Here is an 11,018-nt window from a genome sequence, read left to right as displayed (position 1 = left end):
CATCTTAAATTATCATAAATTTTATTTACTGTTATTTAGCCAAAAGTATTTCACAGAAATAACACATATATATCTATACATAATGAGTGCACTTTAAGATTCTTCCTCATTGCAATATCTTTTCTTAGCAAGAAACCAAAATAAATACTAAAAAGCAACTATAAATTTGAAATATCTAAATGTACATAAGAAATGAGAGGAGTTAATTTCTGGTGTTGTAGTACATACTTGACTCACAATTCAAGTTTAGTTGTCTAAGAAAAGAGCTGTAGTTATTTTTTTTCTCAACAATTCTGTTAAAGAAAAGACTGCTAATCTACGTCCTAGCCAGTCTCTTGCTAGAGATCACACAGATGTTTCTGGTGTGTTTTGTTGCTAATACTCTCATTATTCTTCAAGGAACTGGGTACAGATGTTGCTTGAGGATATGCTTGCTAGAGGCCGGCTGTAATTAGACCACTTGTCATTTTTTGCTTGGTTTCATTTTGACCACTGGGTGCACCATGTAACCGTGTTGCATGTTTTTAAGGGCAAAAAATATATATAGAAACCAGTAGTAAATTAATCTTACATAGCTTAAAGAGGAAGTTAAAAGTACAGACAACTGGTGTCTCACATGACTGAAATAAACCATTGGGGAAGAGACTATTCACTCCTTTACATTCAGACACCCTAACCACCCCCCCCAAAAAACCCCAAGCCCCCATCTAAGTAGTAAAAGAGAACCTAGGCAATAAAGAAATGGCCTTGATAGAAAACCCTTCCCAAGAATTAGTGTAAATTTGCCTTTAAAGTTAATTGTTTTTCTCCCTTTCCCCGAAGAAATGGAATATTTCATTGGTTCTCTTCCCTTGGAACATTAAGTCCTCCGAGTTCGTCATGATTTCCTCCTTACACCATGTCTTCAGTTTTCGTAAAAATCAGTGTGTGAAGGCTTTTGGTTTTTCTGAACACTTCTCGCTGTCAGTCTGGGTCTCTTCCTCCACCCCTCCACGGTCACCTCTGCCCACCAGGACCACGGGAGTTAGTCTGGCAGGTGCGAGACCAAGGCCCGGTACTGAGAAGGCTGCGGAGTTTACACCGTGCGCGCCCCAGAGGAGGCGGCGGCAGCCCTGGGCCTGGCCGCCCGAACTTCGAGAGCCTAGCGGGGGAGCACGAAGGCGAGCCGGCCTGCCCCGCCAGGGCCGGGAAAGACTTGGTTCGCGCCAGCTCGCTCTCCGCCTTCCAGCAGCCAGCCCGCCGAGCCTCTAAGGCCCTGCGGCTCTCTGCAGCCGTCTTAATTAACAAGCCTCTCCCCCCCTCACCCGCCCCCGCCAGGCCCCGGGAGTCCGAGGTTTAGTGTCGCAGACTCCATCCCGCCCGCCAGCGGGAGGAGGCCAAACCCGACTACACCAAGCAGAACTCCTTTCCAGCTGGGGACTGGCCGCGGGGCTGCCGGGTGGGAACCAGCGCAGGAGACGCTGGGAGGGAGGTGGGGAGCAAGGAGGCTGGAGGAAGGGCGCGGGTTGGGGGCGGAGCCAGGCGAGCTGCTAGCGCTAGCGCCTCCTGGGCAGTGGGCGGGGAGTGGGCGGTGCCCGGCCTTCCCGCTCCCGCGGCGCGGCAACTCCGCGGAGCCTCCTTAAAACTCTGCCGTTAAAATGGGGGCGGGTTTTTCAACTCAAAAAGCGCTCAATTTTTTTCTTTTCAAAAAAAGCTGATGAGATCGGAAAAAAGAGAGAAGAAACCGGCACCGTCTCTGCAGCGGCAACAGAAGCAGCAATTGTTTGAGCGAAAAAAGAAGCCAGGGAGGGAGGGAAGGAAAAGAGCTGAAAGGGGGACAACGCTCAAGTGTCTCTAGGGGTGAAGAGAGCAGGGACCAGCGATTTGGGGGGGACCAGCTACAAAAGAAACTGTCACTGGGAGCGCTGCGGCTCAGGAGGAAGCAGAGCTCCCCGGCTCGGCTCCAGGGCACAGCTAGCTGGCGGCTGCTGCCCTGTCGGCGGCACGGACTGGGGGCACAGGCCAGGGGACCGCGAGAGGTTGGCGAAGTGGCACCGGGTGTCGGAGCCGCTGGGCTCTCGCCGACACGGCGGCAAGACTGGCTGTCCTCTAGCATTGTGGCGACTCCCCATACTCAGACCTTGGCCTGCGCTTCTCTGGACGCTCCCAATCTCCGGAGACACCCCCCCCCCCCCGAAAACTGGGAAAGGAAGAAAAAGACGACGGCGGCAGCTCAATGAGCCTCTACAGTGAGAAGTCTGAACTGGTTCGGTCGTAGGCGGGAAGTTACCGGTGGGCTGCCCTGTGCAGTCGCGATGCTGCAGCGCGCTGCCCTAGCAGCCCGAGCCCCATAGAAGCTTCCCGCAACGCTAGCTCCTTTCCTCACGCTGCTGGGAGTCCCGGGACCTGGTGGGGCCGGCATGACCGACTTGCCCGGGGCCCGCCGCGCGCCCGGCCGCCTCCGGAGACGCGCTCCGAGCCTGGCTCCCACGGCCTCTGAGGCTCCGCGGGGCTGCGGCAGCTCGGCGGGCGGGCTACGAAGCATTCCCACACGGCGTTAACTTGCAGTTCGGCGCGAACGCGAATAAGGAATCCTCCTGAGAAGCCGAGGCCACTGACGAGTCATTACGACCTGTAACTTGAGGGCCACGGAACTGCTACTCCCGTTTGCCTTTGGCGATCGTCTTTAACCCTCCGGAGCACGTCAGCATCCAGCCGCCGCGGCGCTCTCCCTGCAGAGGAGGACTCAGGACTACCCCTTGCGTGAGACGGATGGAGACCGAGCCCCTCCGAGGACTTGCCCCAGCGGTTCTGGCTCGCGCGGCTCAAGTCACCACCGTGAACAAGGGTGGGTTAGTGCCTTTTCTTTACCCCGAAATGTCTTTTCTTCCGCGGTGTTTTTTGCCCTGATCTAGTCCCTTAAGTCTCCGCACACATTTCTCCCAGAGATCAGTAGTGTAGGTACGTGACAGATCTGCTTACATTTTACGTCCAGAGTAATTTGCCAGGAATATATGTGTGTCTGTGTGTCTTTCTGTTGAGTCACCAGAATTCTTCACAGGGGTTAAGCTAAAAAGCAAGGAGCGGAGCCCCTCTCCAATGGCTCAGTTTTGCTGAATAATCACGTGTGAATCGAGGGGCGGGCTTTTGGCAGGCAGATCTTACTAGTATTTACTACCAAGCTCTACTCCAGATTAACCATCCCAGTCCTTCTGTCAGTCTCCGATGCCATCATGCAGCCTGGTTAGGAGCAAAGGAAAGGGGAAAAAAGAAAAACAACTAATTCATCTTTTCCCGATCGTCAGGACCCTAAAGAATGGCCGAGCCTTGGGGGAACGAGTTGGCGTCCGCAGCTGCCAGGGGGGACCTAGAGCAACTTACTAGTTTGTTGCAAAATAATGTAAACGTCAATGCACAAAATGGATTTGGAAGGACTGCGCTGCAGGTTGGTATCAAGAGAGGTGGGGAAAACAGGTCAACAATGTTGCCTACGTGACCCGGGTTTCTGGAATAACGGCTTTAAAGCTTTCGGGGGTACAAAATTTCACTGTTTTTAAGCCTAGTTGGTTGCCATATTTTATATCTTTAAGTGGATCCAACTCTCCAAAATGACGTACTTTGAACGAACTCGTCAAATTCAATAACATCCTCGATATCAAGTGGGTTCTAGGTTTGGTCTTAATTTTTGGAATGTTTTTGTGACGGTAAGGATTTAAAAGGAGTCCCAGAAGCGCCGAGGTGTGTGTGTGTGTGTGTGTGTGTGTGTGTGTGTGTGCGTGTGTGTGTGTGTGTGTGTGTGTAAGACAGCTCTGTAAACACACTATTATGATTATTATTTGAAGTAAATACACTGCTATTAGTGGTTTCCGTACTTTGCTCCAATAATTGACTTTAACGTTAATTTTCTTGACTACTGGTGAGGGTGTTTTTCCTTCAAATGCTTCAAGTTTTGACAAACGACCTTTCCTCGTTTGGACTAGGTGGCCTGGACACGGGGACAGGATGTACATTTCATAGTTAATGTAATACCATCCACCCATTCAGGATTAAGGAGGAATAAAAAGTTGAATTTTCTAATCAGAGCTCAGTTTGTAGTATTTTTGTCTCTGCGGTCATGCGGTGGTATGTTCTAATTTTCAGTTAATTAGATTACAAGCAAGAAATGAAATATGTCCAGCTACCAAGTATTGTACCTGATAATTTTTTCCTCCTATGGACGTTAGTTATCATGTAACTTAGTTGGAATGGTTAGAAACAGAAAAATGGCAAAGTAGTCTTAAATAGTTGCTTTATCAGACTCCTGATGGTACTCTTCTGAACTATGCTTGTTTGGAAATGCAACATTTGAAGCTGTTTTTGAAAATCCTTTGGGGAGAAGGTTTTAGAGTGCTTTGTTTTAGTTACAAGAATTAGAAATTTAAGTGGCAGGAGATACACTATTAACTGACGAAGTTCAGTCTGTACATTTTAAATCAGAATATACTGACCTTGCAAAAATGTCAGTATTAAAGAGGCTTATGCATAGATACTAAATTATTTATCTTGTTATTTCAGGTAGATTCTGTGAGATAAGGATTTTTTTCTTTGTCCACCTAGTAGTTTTTAATAGGTTTGATGATGACAGCAATGCTACGAATTTAATATATTGAAAAGTTTCCTATTGAAAAATCCAAGATTTTATAAATCTCACAAGGAATGAGCAACTTAACCCATGTTCAGAATAAGATCTTACAGGACTTTTGACGAACAGGAAGGCTGAGAGACTAATACTGACAAAAAAAAGTTTTGACATTTTTAATACAACTTTGCAATCTTGTTTATATTAAGTACACTTATCAAGATACTAACACCCACTTATTGTGGCTTAATCCTAGTACATATAATGAAACACACACAAACTGGAGTCTCAAGGTTTATTTTCAGTATGTATAATCCTGACTCTGAAGTTGTGTCATAACTCAAGAAAGAACTTTCTTTCAAAACAATTTCCAATGTTACTATTATTTTCTGTAAAAGATGGCAAATTTTCTTCTACAGTTATGTTCACTTAACTCCATTGCAAAAGCTCCCCCCCCACCCCCAAGGGTGTAAGCTTTTCAATCAGGGTAATATCAAAGGCCTTAATCGCACATTTGCTTTACAAAGATCCAAGGTATCTGCCCTTATTCTTCCCAGTGCAGGTCCTTAAATGTGACTAAATCTTTAGAGGTAGTTGTGGCAAAAATTAGATTGTGCTAATATTTAACCAAAAGTATATATTTTTTTAATTCTCAAAAAAAAATTATGTATAATTTTTACCATTACCCCAAAGGAAGGGCTAAGTCAGCAGGGTTTTATCAACAGGGAAGTTTAATATCTTGGCCATCTATATAGCTTGCATTTATAAAATATTATTCATTCTAAATATATTTTATTACTTAATTTGTAATTATTTTTCAAACACACAATTTAAAGAGGTGGATCATCTTTGTATGTATCTCCCAGTGTATTATATTTAATTTCACAAACATTTCAGTGTCTACTATGTAATCTATTTATTATAAATTAGATTATTATGAATATACCTAAATATAAATGAAACCAGTTAAAATGCTGAACTATTTTCTGGCATGTTAATGAGACTACACTTTTTTTCACAACTAAATTATATGTGTTGTATAATTGCATGCAGCTCTACAAGACATTTTATAATTATGAGAGCCTAACAGAGATCCCTATTAGGGTGAAATGTATTCAAACAACAGTAGATAAGTCTTTATCATGTGAATTATTTGTATGTTGATAGCAAATTTTAATACCACATTCTGACTTTTAAAATGTTGGGAGTTTACAAATAGCTACTCCTAAATATCTGATAATCACTGCAAAAGGAAATAAGATGGCATCACCAGTTGATTATTAAATGCACCCAAACCCAAGACAAAATTGTCTGTCCCAAAATACACATTAAATATCTTATTTTCTCCTTTCTTGCTCACTTGAAAATCGCTACTCAGAACTTTAAGAAAAAGTAAGTAATATAGTAGGATGACTGTTTTATTCTTTTTAAGAACAGTTGCCATATAGTCATCTCCTATCTAATGCATGGTGTATCATGAACTTAGTTTTAGATAAATCAGCATCACAAGCAATGTAGAAAACCGTTGCTTATTTAACACCTTAATAATCAGGAACATTTGAAAATTTTGAGTGAAGGATTCTAAGCACTGAATACACCTACTAGCCAATATGAAATAACTTGCAAAGAAAAAAAATTTAAAAAAAAACTTGGAAATTTGAGCTATATCTATTTGGAGAGAACTTGTGAAAATTAATAATTTAAGAAAATATCAGATCTGGTATTTTAATAGATCATTTTTATACTGGGTTATAGAGTCTAGTGTGTAGAAACACTTCTGTGGGGATTTTAAGAATCTCACTCTCATTTCTTTTGGGTAGCTATTTAGAAAATAAATTTTACCTACATTTGATTTTTTATAACTAATACCCCAGGTTTTGTATTTTATGAGCATAAGCAAGCAAACAGAAGACTCCCAAATTCCATTTCTTTTCTTTTCATAAATTCATGGAATTACACAGTTCTTTATGGGAGATAGAAAACTGAGTTGTGGGTGAATTTTACACAAGATGGTCTGGTTCTATTTTATTGATCAATTTATCCTATTTTTGGACCTGTTTAAGATATTACATCATAGAAGCTCAATTTTTAGAAGCCCTCTTTTACTTTTACCTACTAGTACCTTCTTTCCTGCAATTGAGCCCTTCAAACCCCATCATGTGGGTCTTCCCCAAGCACTCTTTCACCTAAAATAAATGCTTACATAAATAGAAAGAGAGATGGCTATTTTAAAATATTCCTGTAGGAGCCCTTGAAGGATTCTCCCATTTTCTCTTCTCTCCTAGGTTATGAAACTTGGAAATCCCGAGATTGCCAGGAGACTACTACTTAGAGGTGCTAATCCCGATTTGAAAGACCGAACTGGTTTCGCTGTCATTCACGATGCAGCCAGAGCAGGTTTCCTGGACACTTTACAGACTTTGCTGGAGTTTCAAGCTGATGTTAACATCGAGGATAATGAAGGGAACCTGCCCTTGCACTTGGCTGCCAAAGAAGGCCACCTCCCTGTGGTGGAGTTCCTTGTGAAGCACACGGCCACCAAAGTGGGGCATCGGAACCATAAGGGGGACACCGCCTGTGACTTGGCCAGGCTCTACCGGAGGAACGAGGTCGTTAGCCTGATGGAGGGAAACCAGGCAGAGGGAGCTTCGAATTTGCAATGAATATGGGGAGGGCTCTCCCACAGTGCCTTCTATTTTGTCAGTTAACTGGTTGGCTGTCCTATTTTACTATCACTTGTTAAAATTCAGTTTTGTCATACTTTAAGCAACTAGTTAAATCTTCTCAAACTGCTAAGTGGAAATCTTATTACAGGTTTATGAATATATTTAAGCAACATCTTTTTCACCTGCAAAATCCTGAGTTCTAACATGTAATTGCAAATAGCTTTGGTTTTCTCCTGAATATGTTATCTTTCCTTGACTTTTTCCTTGCTTCTCCCTTTGCCAGTCTCAAAACCCAACTTAAGAGACTTTGTTTTTAAAATGGTTTGTCCTGACTCTTCTTTTGCCTAATTAAACACTTTTTCAAAACAGGACAATGTTTTTCTGTTATTTCCTCTATTACTCCCACACAGTTTGCCACTCGCTAAGGAGAAGTGTACTGAAAGATCACGATGCATTAAATCTTGACATTGGAGAAAATAGACCAATTGAAAAACTAGACGTATTCCATTGATGATTCAGTTATTCTTTTCTTTCTTTCTTCATGCCTCCCCTCCAAAGATTTTACTTGGTGACTAGTATTTCTGCTATACAACAAAATAAGGACAACATTTTTTGAAGACCATACCTGAAGTTATTTCATTATGAATTTATCCTAATGTTCAGTCTTCCTCTTTTCTCAAAGTCAAGTTAAATAGTTGAAAAACAGGTTTCAGAGGTAGCGATCTAAAAACAAATATATGTTAACTTTAAAAGTCTTTTTTAAAAGAAAATGCCACCCTGAAAGTGCTTTCCACTAGTTTGATTTTTTTAAATCACGAAGTCAAACAATTGGCTAAATAATATATTTCTCAAAATTTATACTATAAGTATACTGTCAAGCTTTTTCTCCCTGAATGTCAGAAATGTAAAATTACAAAATGTGAAGTCCTAAAATATAATACAAATTTTTAGGGGATAAAAAATACAACAAGAAAATATAATACAAATTTTTAGGGGATAAAAAAGACAACAAGAAAAAATATATAAATTATGTAAGGGTCATAACTAATTATGTATACATGTAAGGGTCTTAACTGCAGTATAATAAACATAGAAACTTTTACAATAAGTAAATAGGCCACTTCTATATATGGTACTTGATTCCCAGAAAATTTTTTAGTAAAGGCTCATAAAATCTTTTTAAGAATACATTTAGCTAAAAATTAAAAATTTTGAATGAAATAGAAATATAAAATTTCAAAGATACTTGTTCAGTATCTACTACTTACTCTAATTTTAATTAAAGATTTCGCCAAAGGATTTCAATGCAGTTACCATTTATAAATTTATAAATACATTATTCATCATCTCCGACATGAACAAAAGATGTTTTATGTGAAAGCTCCCCCCTCTGCTTTATAAGCTCCCTGCCCTGGGTCCAAAAAGAACAAAATACTTCAAGGTTTATTGAAGGACATGTTTCTGATGCCTGCCCTAACAAGGATTGGAATGGTCGCAGGCAAGTGGTTTTCAATAATTTATTTTCTATGATATAAAAGAATATAAAAGAAAATGTTTAATCCCTTTAGCACTGAAGTTCACCTTTCTTAAGTGCAGTAAGACTTCAACTTCTGCCCCCTCTAACCACAAATTACTGAATGAATATATTTTTGACACCAACATGATATTAAACTTCAAACACTTATTTTAAAGTTTTTTTTAAAGTAGAAATTGAGATGTTTTGAAGAAAAAAGTGTTGTGTTTTGGATTTTAAAACCAGAATCAGCATACAAAATACACTGCTTGGGAAAGCTGAATACTTTCAAAACAAAAGGCTATTCCTAAAAAAAACAAAAACACTTCTTATAAGTTTCAACTGTAAAGATGGACGTTTCTGAATTTAAAGTGGAGTTTCATAAACTTGCAAGACCCAGCATTAAAATCGCTCTTTAGAAATTTCAAATATAAAGGCATAGGGTGTCTATTAAGCTAAACAGAAGTACTTCTACAATTGCTTTGTTCTTAGGTGGTTGGAGCACAGTAAGGGGAGCGGGAGCGTCCTCTCGCTCTTCATTAGCCTAAATTTACTAAGCATTAAAACATCACCATATCTCTCTGGCTCTTCGCAGGAAATAGCTTTACTAATCTAAGTATTTTAGAAATGAGTTTTGTGGTCCTCTCTAGGAAATATGAAAAACCATTATTCAATCTCTCAAAAACCTCGACAATAGTCAGCAAGACTTTGGACATGCGAATTGTATAGGATGGGAAGAAAAGGTGCTGCTGAGTTTAATGGGACCTAATTTACATCGAGCTGAGGTGCAGAAGGGTCTGAACTTAATTCATATGCGGAGTGGAGAGACAAGCGCAAATTGATAGGATGATCAGACCCCCAAGAGACAACGCAATATAAAGGATGGAGGGTACTTCAGCAGGGATGCGCCCTCAGATTCAGTTCTTCACTGTGCCCGCATCCACTTTTGGAAACTTGGGTTCAGCCTTTGCTCAGAAAAGCTGAATTCAGGCTTACACCTGGGAGAAGAGGGGACACTAGCCAAATCTCAGGCCACGTTCTAGTCCTTGAGCCACTGAGCAAACTGCATTTTGCCATATTTCGGTAGAGAATCAATACTTTTCTGATCAACATTGCACATTTCACAATGGTGTGATGAGCTCCTCCTGCACACGCATTACACTGGTTGACTAATAATAGACAAAAGTATTCCATCCCGGGAAAACAATTCAATTGGTAATATTACAAAATTCCTATCCTGTTGATCAAACGAACGCTGTGGAATCCGTAGTCCAGGACTGGTTTCGAAATCTCAGTTCCCAAAAAGGTGCTTTCGGCTTTTGCCGGGGGTAGAAGTAAGAGTCCAGAAGCGCTGGAAGATCAGTGCTGGAGAGAGAAAGGGTCGTACTCGCAGCCTTCCACACTGCGCTAAGCTACCTTCATCAAAAGGCTCCGGGGGGTGGGAGGGTCGGGGAGGGGGGTAAAGCTCCGGTCTTGCTATCTCGAGACTGTTTTGATTTTACACGGCAGATCCCCCCCGCCCCACCCGCCAAAAAAAAAAAAAAAGCAGATCCACGGAGGGTCCTACCGAGAGGCAGGAGACAATCTTCCAGCCTGAGACCCAGGGTAAAGCTATGCCCATTGCCAACCTAACCCAAGCCGTCTATGCAGTGGCTGCGAAGACATCATTTCTGTCCTTTACAAACTCTCCAGACTCCAAACGGCAGCTCCCGGCTCCCCAGTGAGGAAGCTGGAGCCCAGAGCTCCCTCAGGGCGCGCAGAAAAGCCCGGCGTGGGGGTGGGGGAGTTTCAAAACCGTTAGCTCGCGTTGTTTTTTTTTTTTTTTCCCCTCCCTCGCTAAGGTTTCTTTTCTTTTCTCTTCCTGTCCAAATATTTCAAATTTCCGCGCCTTAAATAACAGTCTCCTTTTATTTAGTTAGTTTCCTCGGCAGGTTTGGCCGCCCTCTTGTCTCTGCCCCCCGGCGGGCCCGGGGCGTCTCAGGCGCCTCGGTGCTGCCTCAACCCCCTGCGCGCTGCCCCCGGCCCAGGCTGCGTGGCCCAGAGCGCGCCCGCCGGAGCCACAGCCCCCTCTTGCCGCGACCTCGTTTGACCCGGCTCTTTGGGCACCCACAGCCAACTAAGGCCGCCCCCCACCCGGACGCCTGTCTACCTCCCAGCTCGACTTCCCTCCCCGGACTTTGGAGCCTTTTCTGCTTCGGGATTTGGATCCCGGTCGCCCTGGAGCGGCGGAAGGGCCGCAGGA

The 11,018-nt window shown here is 42.6% G+C and overlaps 1 protein-coding gene across 2 annotated transcripts; it reads left to right on the top strand.

Moving 5' to 3' along the window:
• Window positions 1–2,689: 2,689 nt before the first annotated feature.
• Window positions 2,690–7,634, top strand: CDKN2C (cyclin dependent kinase inhibitor 2C). Of its 2 annotated transcripts, none has more exons than XM_047871020.1 (3): window positions 2,690–2,827; window positions 3,285–3,424; window positions 6,883–7,634. In XM_047871020.1, the coding sequence occupies exons 2-3, from the start codon at window positions 3,296–3,298 to the stop codon at window positions 7,258–7,260; spliced, it is 507 nt and encodes a 168-aa protein (XP_047726976.1). In that variant the 5' UTR covers window positions 2,690–2,827; window positions 3,285–3,295; the 3' UTR covers window positions 7,261–7,634. The 2 variants fall into 2 exon arrangements, with proteins under 2 accessions (XP_047726976.1, XP_047726977.1); XM_047871021.1 differs by having other exon boundaries at window positions 2,697–2,831.
• The last annotated feature ends 3,384 nt before the right edge of the window (window positions 7,635–11,018 follow it).

Source organism: Prionailurus viverrinus, chromosome C1 (genome assembly GCF_022837055.1).
Source record: "Prionailurus viverrinus isolate Anna chromosome C1, UM_Priviv_1.0, whole genome shotgun sequence".
NCBI classification, from domain to species: Eukaryota; Metazoa; Chordata; class Mammalia; order Carnivora; family Felidae; genus Prionailurus; species Prionailurus viverrinus.
This window is presented reverse-complemented; position numbering and strand designations above follow the sequence as displayed.